The 14,878-nt window shown below is 48.3% G+C and overlaps 1 protein-coding gene across 2 annotated transcripts in view; it reads right to left on the minus strand.

The window, feature by feature from the left end:
• Nucleotides 1-14,878, minus strand: part of SMAP2 (small ArfGAP2) — a 168,902-nt gene that overhangs the window by 18,585 nt on the left and 135,439 nt on the right. For both annotated transcript variants that reach the window (XM_069622555.1, XM_069622554.1), the window contains exons 7-9: nucleotides 10,844-10,953; nucleotides 5,874-6,039; nucleotides 509-798 (exon numbers count right to left, since the gene is read on the minus strand). In XM_069622555.1, coding sequence (XP_069478656.1) covers nucleotides 509-798; nucleotides 5,874-6,039; nucleotides 10,844-10,953 — 566 coding nt within the window. The remainder of the gene's footprint in view (nucleotides 1-508; nucleotides 799-5,873; nucleotides 6,040-10,843; nucleotides 10,954-14,878) is intronic.

Genomic DNA, 14,878 nt, shown 5'->3' on the forward strand with positions numbered 1-14,878 from the left:
GCTCACCTTGAAGACGATGCAGAGCACCACAGGTTCGATCCCTGGGTCGCGCTTAGAAACCTCTGGGTACTAAGCGGGTTATAAATAACCTATCCTATCATATAGTACTGCAATGGTATGGGGTTAAAGGGTTAATGGTCCAGCTCTTAAAATAGAACTGGTTAAACAAAGTGCAAAAGGCAGGCTACTTCATCCCCCTCAAACTAACGAGTTTCTGAACTATATACTGGATAGCCCATCACCGCCTCTTTACTGATCGACATGAATAAAAAAAGTCAACATTGAACTATGCAAAGAGCCATAAAACAGGGACATCCTTATAAACGAGACGGGTACAGCTTTACTCCCTTGCTTGCTCCAGCTTGCCAATCTATTGAGATCGACAGATAAGGTTTTAGATGCCAAGTACTGTTCAAACAGCAGGTATAACTGAAAGACAGTCATTTGCTGAAGGGTGAGGCACAGAGCTAGATTTCAAATAAAGGAACACCGGGTAACACCAGCTTACCTGAGCGACATTCCACTGCATCTGCTGGGCTGGCGGCACCCCGTATATGGACTGGGGTACAGCCGCCACGCCAATGCCATAGCCAGCCTGCTGCGCCATCATTCCGTTTGGGAGGCCCATCATGGCCGGCTGAACGTTGCCCATGTACCCTGCTGGGATGCCCATAGGAGCCACCATTCCCGGAGTCTGAGCCACCATGCCGCCGAGTAACCCGCTCCCCTGAGCCATGCCTGGATAGCCACTGTAGGTCGCAGGATAGGCCATCTGGGCTGGCGCCATGAACATCGCCCCTGCAATACAATCAGGCAAAATCATTAATAGACGGAAGCAAACAAACCTGGTTGGACAGTAGGTACTCAAAAGCAGCTCATTTCTGAATGGCAAAACGGTTGACGGCATCGCAAAGTCTTCAGCAGGTTGTGCCTTTTAAAAACGACACCTCCACCTGAAAAAAGGTGCTGCTTACAGAAGGGCTCCGTTTCGTGGATTTGAACGATTTAGGACTTAACTCCTTCAATAACATGAACATTGTAGGATGAAAGAACAGGACATCTAGACTCCTCCACTATTACAGAGCTCAACACTGCAGGACTACACAAACAGTCAAAAACCAAAGGAACACAGACAAGGTACACACATGCCATTCGTTGAAGTTACTGGTCTGGGTAGCGAGGAGAACAGGGGGATAAGGAACGAATGGAGGAGCTGTGAACATAAACAGAGCTTGAGCCCCACAGGAGATCGGGGCAAATCTGATATCAATTGGGGTTCTATGTCCTTTCATCGCCAGGCATTTCAATCAAACCCTGCATTTTAAACCTGTATAACGGAAAAAGTTCAAATTCTTTGGGGGTCAGGGGGTTGGGCCGTTTCCGCAAAACCCCCTCCGACAGCTATTTTCAACTATACCCGACCCCCCCCCCCTTATCTGCCCTTTCCCACCCCCCCCCCAAAAAAAATTCGATTAACTCTTTCCTTATTCTTTACTTGTTGAACATGCAGGCTTTGAAATGCCTGGCGATAAAAGGACGTCGTACCGTATCCAGGACACTAGTTTTGTTTACAAAGCTCTAGGTATGATTAAGTATGTGACTTTTGTTACCACTGATGCCACCAAGCAGATTGCCACAAATTTAATAATGTATTGATCTACACCCATTTTAATAAGCAACGTAGCTCTGTGCACCCTGCAGGGGGCAGGGAAGGAAAATTGTATAGTTAATGGTCAGCTGGGCAGAGACATGTAAACACAGGGCGTCCATCGCTGCCATGGAAGGAAGCGCATGCATGCAAGGAAACCTAGCTGGGGGCAGAGCACTGTGCAGACAGGGTGTCACTGCCATGAAGGTAGGTGCATGTGGTACCAGTCATTTTATCTACCGCAAACACTACAGAGTGGTACATAACAGAGCGTACAATAACACTGAAAAACACAGAATGGTTTAAATATATAAAGGGTAGTGGGGCACAGGGATAAAATGGGTCAGGATGGGATTTGGGTGGCGTTAGAAGGATGGAAAAGAGGAGGGCTTGGGGGACACCCCAACCCCAATAAAAAAAGAAATTATAATTTAGTGTTTTGACCGCAATGAAATGTACCACTCTAATTGTGGTCAGTAAAATCATATAGCTGGTGCATGTATGCAAGTAAATATAGCTGAAGGCAACAGTACTGTGCATGCAGAGTGTCCATCACTGCATGAAAGGAGGTGCATCGTGGTGTTGAGCGTTGAAAGTCCGCAGAGCACGCTGCTCGATCCACGACCACTACATGCTATGCATCGATGTCCGACTCCGCTTCGCTAAACCCTGCGTGCCAAACCCTTTGCAGCAAAGCTTGCAGAGGCCAAAGGCGTGATGTTGAGCGCCACAGGTCTGCAGAGTACGCTGCTCGATCCATGTCCACTATGTGCGAAGCATCGTCATTTGACTGCGCTAAAACCTGCGTGCCGAACGCTCTGTGGCAAAGTCGGAACCAGCCACAGGCGTGGTGTTGCGCGTCACAGGTGTTAGTCGTCGTACAAGGGTACCGCTGAACGCGTCCGCTCCTCGCTTTGCATTCTTGGCTGAAGCCCATCACCTTGGACTTTTAGCAACCACAACCAGATCCGAGGCTCAGCTGGCTATCCAAGAACCACTACAGCACCCCCCACGCAAACCAGTCAGCCCCAAGGACTCCCGCTCCACATGGTCCGCAGGTAAGCACCCTGGTGCCTCCCCCTTCCGCACTCCAAGGCCACCCTGCCTACTCCCCTATCAGCTGAACACTTTTGCCTCTGCCTTCGCCATGACCCTTTCGATCCTTACGAGGACTAGCCTCCTCAGGCTGCGCACTATTCTTACTGCGTTTGGCCCACCCCACGCTCCTCAACGACACCCGCCACAGACCAGGCCCTACGCAACCCGAGAATTCCCGATTCAGCCATCACCCCGTCCCCTCAGATTGTCTCAAGGAATAGATTCCTCAGATGCTGCATCTAGTTCATCCCCACGCCTCCCTCTTTATGCTCCCCAGCCATCGCGAATTCCGCAAACATGCACCCGCCCGCCAACCCCATCTGCAAGGCCATCAACTGTGCGTTAATTAACGCAAGATCAGTCCCGGCACTCACAGCTGAAATCCTTGATCTTATAACCTCCAACAACCTTGACTTGCTAGCCATCTCTGAAACTTGGATCGATCCCGCTGCAGGCCCAGCCCTCTCCATTGCCATCCCCCTGGGCTTTGCCATCCTAGGAAGTGACAGATCCTCCAAAACAGGCGGCAGAGTCGCCCTCATCTTTAAAAACACCCTCACTATTAGAATCACGCAAACCAATGTCATCCCCAACTGTGAATGCCTAGTCACCAAGATCTCCATAACTCCGACCGATTCCATCACCGTCCTCCTTTATCTACCGCCAAGTTAATGTAAAGCATCTTCTCATCCATCAAACCCAAAAGTTGAAATCTTTGAGGGGGGTGGGGGGGGTCTCAACCTAGGCCTCAACGACCCAGCAGACTCACTAACCACCAGTGTAGCCAAGGCACAACTATGCCGGCTTTACACAACGTTCTCTGAAGCCCACCCACGACCAAGGCTGCACCCTAGACTGGTTAAGCAACTTCAATTGTAACATTCCCACTTCAGTCACATCCCCCTGCCCATGGTCGGACCATCACACCATTGCCTTAAAGATCCCCCATTCAGAACACCCAAGACCAGCTCACACCCTGCAAGACCTGAATGTATGGCCCAGTGCACAAATAAATTAAAAAAACAGTCAACCCTACCAACCTTGCACCACTACTTGGTACCCTTGTGCACCCCCTCCCCATCGTCAGTAGCCCCCCCACCCCCACACATCCTCAGGAACAGACCCAGCAGCATTGGTCGACCTCTACAAGCAAACTATTTCACAAGCAGTGAACACACGTGCCCCTCAAACTTATGAAAGCCAAACCCTCACTAAAAAGAAAAAAAAAGAGAAAGAAAAAATAAAAACTCCTGGTTCACTTCTTAACTCCTTGAAGCCTGTTCCAATACGAGCGACTCCAAGCCAACTTGGGAAAAAAAAAAAAAAATAAATAACTCTGCCTGCAAAGCCCCGTTTGCCCCCTCACCAAAAACTATAGAAGGATAATCGACGCTGCAAGATCATCAAAGACTGTGCTGAGTCACTTATTTCCTTCTTCACAGCCATCAACGCCTCCTTCTCCACCAACTCGGTGCCAAGATCCTTGAAGGAGGCATGGGTCCTACCGCTCCTCAAGAAACACTCCCGACAGTTTGATACAGACCGACTACTGCTCCATTACTACGGTTCCCAACTTGTGAAGATCCTATGTCGTGTAGCTTACGATATGATATATTTTATTTATATTACGCTCGTACAAAAGTGTTTCAGGGCGTGATGAGGTTCAACACTATCTCGAGGAAAACATCTTGGGCAAACGCCAATCAGGTTTCCGCCCCAAACATGGACCCGAAACTGCCCTACTAGATTTGAAAATCCAAATCGATGCCAGTTAAGACACTGGCAAACCTGCCCTCCTGACGATAGACCTCTCTGCGGCATTCGATTTGATAGACCACCAAATCCTCTGCTCTCAATTTGCCTCAACAGCAAACTTCTCTCCATCAGCCACCAATTGGATTAGGTCCTTCGTAGCCGACAGATCCTCACAGGTCTTGATCGATGAGATTTCGGCTGAACCTACCTACGTCACCTATGGAGAGGTCTCTCCCCCCCCCCCCAGGTTCCTGCCTCTCTCCCACCCTCTACAACATTTATATACCTTGACCTACTAGGCATATCTTACACAAACTATGCCGACGACACGCAGCTTTTTACCCCTCCACCCCCCTCCGGCTCATAAGCCCAGGACTCAGCCACCATAAACCCTGTATACGCGGTCATACACAATTGGATGGCTTGTCACCTACCACGCCTCAACAATGACAAAATCGAAAATCATCGTCGTTCCAACTCCACACTTGGCAACATTGACCCAGCATACAAGGAGTTTATCATTGATGGTAACTGTATTACCACCTCTGCCAAAACTTCTTGGCGTCTACCTGGATGCCAAACTCAACATCTCACGTCAAGTGAGCTCAAACGCCTCAGCAAAGGCTTACACAGCCAGACTGCTTCATACCAGCAGGCCCTTCCTCTCCACTCCACTCCCAACCACCTTACAATTGCAAGAGCCATCACAGGAGCCAAGCTCAACTACTGTAAAGCCCTATTTACTGGTACCTCTGAATTCAACCTGAAGAAACTAGATGATTCAGAACAATGCTCATTCAAACCTGACCAGATTCCCAAATCTAGGAGAGATGCACACTGGTTGCCCATACGGGAAAGGATCAAGTTAAAACCTTGTTCCTGGTCCACCGATGTGTCTCCAATACTGCCCCGACCTACCTCTCACGCTGCGTGGAGAAATTTGCCCCCCGCCTGACCTCTTAGATCGGCAAACTCACTTCATGTGGATCACCCAACTTCAATTGCCTCAGTAGGGGGACAATAGCTTCCCGGTCGTGGCCACCAAACGCTGGAATAATCTAACACAAGCATTCAGAAAAGAAAAGGCCTACTGGACCTTCCGAAGAAACTTAAAGACTTAGCTGTTCAACTTACATTGCTCCGCCTAAGACGCTTCCATTCCTCTAGAGCATCTACCCACCCCCATCCATCCTTCTCTTCTTATCTTAGTGTAACTAGCGCCTAGATACCAGAGGGTTTTGTGCGCTCTAACAAATGCAACAATTAATAAATGCAAGGAAACACAGCTGGGAGGCAACAGAGTACTGTGCATGCATCAGGAGTTAAAGGTCGGATGCAATGTTAGCAGAGGATGCTGGGCGATGTAGTGTACCTTGAGCTGGCATCGAAGGTGCCTGTGACCCGTAAAGAGACAGTATGGAATCTTTGGACATCTGCTTCTTTCCGGACTCCTCCGCTTTGCTGCCAGACTCGGGAAAGAGGTTGAGATTCTCCGGGACAGAACTGGAGCTTCCTGGGAGGGGTGCAGTGGGAAGTGACTGGGGAAGAAGAATAGGGGAGAGCGTCAAATACTTTCAAGGTACTTCCAGCATGCCTCGGGGTGTTGCATGCACCAAGTGCACAAATTAAGCGGCAATCAATTATTTAAATGGCCAATGCTCAAAGTTCTTCACCCACCTTCTTTCCTTCCTTCCTTCTTGTACACTTCAATTGCAACCACTGACATTTGGACCACACCATACTTACACCACCCTTTAAGATGGACCGACTATTTAACGGCAATATAGATTTTGTTTTTACATTGAGATTACCAAAAAATCCTGCTTTCAGGCTGCGCACCTTTCAAATTAATTGCGAGAGATTTTTGGCAAACCCCTGGCACTTAACCAGAACTGGAGCCTACCACTTCAGCAAACTGGAGCCTACCACTTCAGCAAGAGTTGAGAAAAGAACAAAATACAAACGCACATCTGGAGGGAGAAAACAAAATCAAAGACTGCACAGTGCACACATCTGCCACAACCATACCTGTCTAACCTCCGCGTTTTCCCCAAAGACTCCGGGTTTTTAGTCATTTCTCCGGGGAAGACCCTGGAGTCTCTGGGTTTTCGGGTCCCGTCCAATCCTCCATTCGATTGGCTACCGGCAGCGGTCTTTTGAAGCCAATTTGAACGGGACCGGAGGCGCGAATGCAGTATTACGGCTTTTATTTTGCTTAAACGTATATTCTTTTTGGCCAGTTTGCCTTGTGTTTTAGTCGCCCTAAATTGAAGGGCGACTAAAAACAAGGTAAACTGCCAAAAAGAATGAAAGCTGAAGCAAAAAAAATAATAAATGCGGAATACTGCGTTTTTTCAGCTTCCATTCTTTTTGGCCAGGGCTCAAGTTGAGGGTACACGCGGGTGGATGGAGTCCACCCACTTTTTTCAGACGGTGGACTCGGCCCACCTCGTCTCCCCCACCCCCCCACACCAAACTAAGATGAGAAACATTGAGGTCCTCTGACTGCATGAACTAGTCGACCTCAGGGATTGAACCCCAGCCATCAGGTTTGCAGCACCGCACTAAACCTCATGAAAAATAAACCACTAAGGTGAAATGTCCAATTTCAGTACTGCATGTTCCAGGGAAAACCTTTGTATTCGTTCTTGGAATTTAAAACATGCAAACATGTTAACGTTTTCAAATACATTATTTGAAGAACATATCCTCTTGGTTTTGTGCGTGTATTGCTTTTATTGAAGGAGAATGCCATTCGTCCTATGCAATTTGGGTGGTTATGCATGTCCTTGGACAGTCACACTTTCTGCATTCCACTGTAAAGTGCAAACTGCAAACGTGTTTCTAATGACGGCTACAACAGCCGAGTTTAGCTTTTTTGGCAGTGTCGTGTGACTGGGCAGCACATACATCTCGGGGTTTTTGATTTTCAAATGTATGCAGGTATGCCCACAACCCAAACATGAAATGAGACTCCCCTGCAGCCCGTATTCTTACATGAGCAGTGGAGTGCAATGATTTACTGCACTAAGCACAGAAGCATCCATTAGCCCCCCCGCCCCTTGGCCATCCGGCCCCAGTTGGTCCGAGCTCTGCCAGCGTCTGTGGTGGTATAGCCCTCCGCAAGCCATGTATTCTCGCTGGAGCTCTTGCTCCCAGTAACATGCAGCTTCTCTCCAGTGGCAGGGAATAGCGCCCTGCTTGCAGTCGCCCGCTTCTTCCGGTGCTCCGACTCGTGCGCTCTCCAACACTCGGGGCACGAGCCTTGTTTTCAGGCTACTCCCAGCACTGCACCAGGCGTTTGGCGGGCCAAGCGGTCAATAAGGCAACCAGACGGTACATGTCGTGCAGCTCCCTACTGCCAAATCCTGGCACAGGCCTTACCTCACCACTGTGCTATGCGGGCAGTGGTCGAAGTGAGCGGGAGCGGTGCTGCTCTACTTTTTTTTAAAATTATGTTTCAACTTTACTATACTTTCATTTTAAGAACCGTTCCGGAATGGTTTCGTTTTCAAATAAAAGCGTAGGAAGCAGTTGAAGCTTCCACTTTCAGTGCACTGCACTGCACTGCACGTTCTCTTGAGACAGCAGGCGCATGCGTTTGGGGGTTGGATTGCGCGTTGGATGGGGGTGTGGTGATTGGGTTTGTGGGGACCGGTGGCAGGCCAGTGGGGAACATAGCTCCACTACTTCTTTTCGTACACTTCGACCACTGTTATACGGGAGAGCGGGACAGGTGCGCTATTCTTACGGGAGAGCGGGACAGGTGCACTATTCTTCCGGGAGAGCGGGACAGGTGCACTATTCTTCTGGGAGAGCGGGACAAGTGCGCTATTCTTCTGGGAGAGCGGGACAAGTGCGCTATTCTTCCGGGAGAGCGGGACAGGTGCGCTATTCTTCCGGGAGAGCGGGACAGGTGCGCTATTCTTCCGGGAGAGCGGGACAAGTGCGCTATTCTTCCGGGAGAGCGGGACAGGTGCACTATTCTTCTGGGAGAGCGGGACAGGTGCACTATTCTTCCGGGAGAGCGGGACAGGTGCACTATTCTTCTGGGAGAGCGGGACAGGTGCACTATTCTTCCGGGAGAGCTGGACAGGTGCACTATTCTTCTGGGAGAGCGGGACAGGTGCACTATTCTTCTGGGAGAGCGGGACAGGTGCACTATTCTTCCGGGAGAGCGGGACAGGTGCACTATTCTTCCGGGAGAGCGGGACAAGTGCGCTATTCTTCCGTGAGAGCGGGACAAGTGCGCTATTCTTGGGACAGGTGCGCTATTCTTCCGGGAGAGCGGGACAGGTGCGCTATTCTTGGGACAGGTGCGCTATTCTTCCGGGAGAGCGGGACAAGTGCGCTTTTCTTCCGGGAGAGCGGGACAGGTGCGCTATTCTTGGGACAGGTGCGCTATTCTTCCGGGAGAGCGGGCCAGGGGCGCTATTCTTCCGGGAGAGCGGGCCAGGGGCGCTATTCTTCCGGGAGAGCGGGCCAGGGGCGCTATTCTTCCGGGAGAGCGGGCCAGGGGCGCTATTCTTTCAACGCCGGCTTCCATTGCTCGTTTGTGAAATGTGACCTCTCCTGGGTGACAATGCCTCTGCAGTGCCCCTAGTGCCATGCCCAGCCCCTCGAGGGTAACCATGCGTCATGCACTGGCGAAATCCCAGGTCCGCGGACAGGGGTGTGGCTATGGTGTCACTCCCAGTAAGCAAATTGTGCACCGACAAACTGGAGGCGAGGGCTACTGGGAAATCCGCCATTTACTACCTCAAACTACCGCTTTGCACGGAGGGCAGGCCCCCCTGTCCCAAGAGTTTTACAAGGCCCCAACAGTAGGAATGTCCAATGGGGCAGTCAAAAGTTCTCACTGCCCCCATCCCCAGTGTATAGTATTCCTATCCAGAATAAACGGCTGTCGGCAACAGCTGTATGAAAGCCTGGAAATAATGCTTCCATTACAGGCTAGTTGTGACATCACAGCTGACCTGTAATTGCTCTGTAATCATTCATTACAATTCAGTTGTGACGTTGCAATGCCTGCTGCCCGAGACAGTAGAGAGCAGAATTCCAGCAGTCACTGCAGTGCTTAAAAGTCGTTACAAGCTTCAGAAATTCCTAGCTTGCAACAGCTTTAACACTTTGCAGCCATTGATTGACAAGGAACGGATTGTGGTAGACACCTTAATGTATGCACAGCTACATGTTTTCTGTCATTTTAAAACCACAAAATAACTTGCTTAAAAACATTTAAGCAATAAAAACCCGAGCAGGGGGCATTACCAGTCAAGTAATGCCCCCGGGCAGAAGTTCGAAGCCTGGGTTCCAACATTAGCCACGGGGCATTACCCGACCAGTAATTCCCCCTACAAGGGCTAAATTGCTATTAGTAACCCGGCACGTTGTACCAGGCGAGGGCTCTAACATTAGCCACAGGACATTACCTGACCATTAATTCCACCTGCAAGAGTTATATTGCTATTAGTAACATGGCACGTTGTACCGGGGTACTAATAGTATTTTTCTCAAGTTGAGAAACAGTATTTGCCGTTTCTCAAATTGAGCACAAACTACAAATCAAGACTGCTGCCATGGATTGAGAAGGGAACTACATATAGTCCCTTCTCGCTTTCCATGGCGGCCATTGCACACTAGTGTTCCCAGCGCAGGACAAGGCAGCGCCAGACGTGTGGGGGATTGGAGATGTGGAAAAGGGGCATGGGGAGCACACTTACCAGATTCCCGATAAGGGAAGACGGCAGCTTCCAGCTCTGAGGAGGCTCGGGCTTTGTGTTTTACTGTGGTGTAAAGCCCCAGTTCTGAGCCTCCTCATTGGCTGGGAGTCTGCCACCCCCTCCTAGCTGGGTACTAGTAGCTGCTACATACTAGCCTTTTAGAAGCAAATTAATTCTGCACTGATTATATGGATCAGCAAAAGGAAGATCAATGACATTGGGAGGCAGGGAGTCTGGCATTGTACGAGTATGCTACCGAAGGCCCATTATAACATCTTATAGAGGCACAGGTGGACACCAGAGGCCTACCTACTCACAAACAGATTCTAAGAATCAAGACAAACAGAACAGGTTCAACGAAAATGCAGATGAGCTGAAATAAAACCCACATACTTAGGCGGCACCAGGACAGGCCTAAGGCATTGGCCTGCCAAGGAACGCTGCAGAGTGGGCTTTAGTACTCTTGACAAGGTAAATAAATAAAAAATAAAAATGCAAGAACCCGGGCAGAGTCTGGGACAGGGGCTGACATTTCAGCACAGACTAGTCCAAGCAAGCAGCAAGGTTGAATACACAAAGGTCCTACAGAAGGTCCCAAGCACACACACAACATCCTCACCATACTGGAGTCCGGGAAGGACGCTGATGGGGAGGGGCCGAAGAGGTCCAACTCGCTCTGCAATCTGCCATTGGGCTTCCCGTTGGAAATGCTGCTGCTGACCGGCGTGTCTAGGCAAGAGGAAAAGAAAGCCATTAAAACTGCCCTGACAATGAGACCTCACTGCCCAGAGCAAAGCCAGCGTTTCGACCCTTCAGCAATTATCCTTTGGCTTTGCCTAGGTCACCCAGTGGTGTCGCTAGGTGAGGCCTGGGGGCTTGGAGGGCCAGGGCCTCACCTCTGAAATCCTGTGCCCCCCCCTTCTAAGGCGAGCAGTGACCGTGTTCTCTGCAACACTCACTAAGGCAAATGTCTGCCTATCACACGGCAAATACTCTCCTTTTGTCTGAACGCGAGCAGTGATCTTGGTATGCATTCTGGCGTCCGTATGAACATGAACACGAGCCGCTTCTCAGGTGTTCCTGCCCGGCTTCTGCACAGCGACCTCCACAGTGTGCAGAGCAGCTTGCAGCCCCTCCCATCAGAATGTAGCCCACGAAACTGCTAATGATGGGCCATTTTGTTATTACACGCCCAGACCCTGAGGTATCACGGCGTAGTTCGACATCTTAGCATACATTTATTTATTTTAAAAAAAGAAAACACATGAAGGCTCAACTGGAAACTTGCATATTATAGATTAGATATAGTTACACATTGAAGGCATAGGAAGTTAACTGATTGAACAGAGTAAGACGAGACAGCAGACCATATTTACACTGATCAGCTCAAGCATCCAGGAGGGTGAAGGATCTAATGATTGAGTGACTGGTGCGAGCTGGGGACGTTTTCAGGGATTTTTTTACATTTCAGGAAGGAATCTTCCTTTTTGATTTTAGATAGGGAGGGTGTTCCAATGTTTAGGGGAGAGGACTTGGAAACTACTGCCTCCAGCTCTGGAACATTTGTAACGGGGGTCTCCAGGAGACCATCATTGTTGGATCTTAGCATCCTGTAGGAGTTTTCTTTTGATGGCGCTCAAGTAGGGGCTTTGTTCTCTAGGCATTTGTAGGTAATGCATAGTATTTTGAATAAGATTCTGGCCTTGATGGGGAGCCAGTGCGTCTCCCTCCGGATGCTGGATATATAGTCAGATTTATTTATTCCTAGCGCTGCACATATGGCTTTGTTCGGCATTAATTAAAACTGGTTCAGGTTGCTGTTGGATGTTACTAGTAGTAAAGGCATTACAATAATTAAGTTTCTGGCTAGAGTAATACAGTTTGTGGGTGTGAGAAATGTGCGACTTAATGTGATACGTTTTAACGTATATGAGGTGCGTGAGGAGAATGCCGAGATGCGTTTGGCCATGGCGAGGTTGGCATCCAGTTAGACTCCTAGAGTTTTGACATGCTTAAGTACTGGGATCATGGTGCCATCAATATTGATCGCCGCGTAATCAGAGTGAAGGGAGCCTATTTTAGGTGGGAGGCCACAATGAGAATCTGTCTTCTCATTGATCAGGCAAAGGCTATTTAGAGCCATCCCGTTTTGGATGACAGCATAGACTTTATTAATGGTCAGTGTGTCTTGGTCATAATTCCCCGAGATGGGAATGAGGATCTGGGTGTCATCTGAAAAGTTTGTGTAGATGACACCCATATCGTCTAACGCTGCGAAAAGGAGCTTTGTGAATGCATTATATAATGTTGGAGACGGGCAAGATCCTTGCGGTACTCTTATGGGGACTGTTATAGGACTTGCAGGAACTTTGCCGATAAAGACTCTGGATGTGCGCTCAGCAAGTATGGATTTTACCCAGAGTAGCATTATTTGAGAAGTTGAAGTCGTTGGCTAATGTGGTGCATAGTTTGTCGTGATCTACAAGATCGAACACAGCGGATAAGTCTAACAGAGTTTTCTTGAGTCCCTTTGGTGTCCATCTGGGATTTCAAATCAATGAGTGCCGTTTCCGTACTATGGTTTGGTCTGAAACCAGATTGGCGAGCTCCCAGGAGCTGATGTTGTTCGATACAAGTTTGAATTTGAGTGTAAGCTATTTTGTCTACGATTGAGTAAAAATTGGACCGTGGTTATTGGCCGGTAGTTGGGTTGGCAGATACAGTGGGGTCGAGGTTTTTTTATTTTTTAGAAGCAGTGTAACCCAGGCTTCTTTAATGCTAGCTGGGACTGAGTCGGTGCTGAATGAAGCATTGACGAAGTTGGTAATGATGGGGGTGAGTGGATGCACAAGCTTCAACTAAGTGTGCAGGAAAGTTATCCCCTTTGCAGTTAGTGGCTTTCATCTTCACAATAGTAGTATTCACTTGTTCTTGGGTAACTGGAGTGAAGTAGAATAGTGGGGTGTTGTGATCAATGGAAATTGTGGGGGTGTTGGATGGGGCTTTTTTCGGTTACTGTTTTTCTTTTAGTGATCATTTTCTTTTGCAGCAGTTATTTTAAAGGAGAGTGCATCATTCTAAACTATTGTTAGTTTGGGTAGGTACTGGGATAGGATTTTCTAATTCTCTAAGGATGGAGAACAATTCTTTAGACCATTGTCACACAAATAGGTAGGGGGGCAGCTAATATCTTGCGTACGAGCAACACGCTCCACATTAGGGACAACCTAAAAAAAATAAAAGTGCCGGTGCGTAGAACTCTAATACAGGGGGGGGGGGGGGGAGAGAATTAACACGTGTTCTCTCTAACACCGAGTCGAACCTGACGGTGGACCACTATGCAGCTTGGTGCTGAGTGGTAACCATCAGTCATATTTGGAGTATTTAACCAAATACTGGACTAATCAAAATAATAGAAAAATAGTCCATTTATGAACATCACTTAAAATTCAAAGACACAAACAATGGGTAGTAATATACACAAGGTACGTTCTGTGGAACTAGCAGACAGTAATACAAATAATAACAGGGTAAATAGAGTACAATAGGGAAAACGAAAACACAAATAGGTTTTCTGGCTAAACAGAGTGACCAGTCTACCCTTTTAATTAGCAACAATAACTGCAGTTAACCAAAACTGTTTAAAAACTCAATTCATTCACAAACACTACACTCCATTCCCATTCAACCCTAATCCTTTAGAGTCTGAGGATGCATTGCAAATGCAAATGTTGTATGCGTCTGCTTTTGGAGAGATGATTGCTGCTTTGCTAGCAGTATTGAAGGCGTTGGCTGATTCTAAGGTGTTTAAATGAGTGCTTGGTTCGCATTAGTGCTACTAGCTCATCACTGAACCAAAAGGATGTTTTTTTGTCCGCACGTCGTGTTTTGGTTGCGAGTGGTGCTAGAGAGTATCGCATCGGTGAGACATTTGCGGTAGCTATCTGCCAGGAAGTATGGATCGTCACTCGCGACTGCAGTGGTTGTCAAGGCTTTACTTAGGATAGGGTTAAGGTACTTTGCTGTGAGCTTACGACTGTTTCTCGTTTCGTAGGTATCCATTATTGCGACCTTAGAGGTGGATATTTCATTGCAGTCAAGGGTCAAGTTCACACTGTAATGGTCTGTCCAGACAAGTGGTGTGACTGATTCAATGGCTATGGTGGTGTTGAGAGAGAGAGTATCCAGTCCAGTGCCCTCCCCTTTTCATGGGTAAGGGTATTTACAAGTTGGCTGAAATGCATATCTTTGAGGCCATGTGGAGGGCTTGGGCTTTATGGTCTAGGGGGTCATTAAAGCCTAGATCCAGGTCACCAAGGATAATACATTTGGTCTTAGGTTTGATAAGCGGTGGCAACTGTAATGGTATGTCTGAATCTGGCTGGGAATTCTAATTAGGTGATCTGTAGATCACTAAGGTGATGGTTGTTTTGTGATTGGTAGCGAGTGTGGCTAGTAGGGTTTCATAGCCTTCTGGATTTTCCATAAGACATGTTCTTCATTGCAAATTAGTTTTAGCTTGTCACTAAATGGTTTCCTGCCTGCATTCTGATGGGAGGGAAAGTGCAGTGGGGTGTGGGTAGTTAATGTGCACAAAAGCCTCTCTGCAGGAGTGCTTGTGACGTCACAATATCTTTCATAGGCAGCCCCACAC

The sequence above is a fragment of the Ambystoma mexicanum genome, chromosome 11 (assembly GCF_040938575.1).
Source record: "Ambystoma mexicanum isolate Mex_15411 chromosome 11, UKY_AmexF1_1, whole genome shotgun sequence".
Classification (NCBI taxonomy): domain Eukaryota; kingdom Metazoa; phylum Chordata; class Amphibia; order Caudata; family Ambystomatidae; genus Ambystoma; species Ambystoma mexicanum.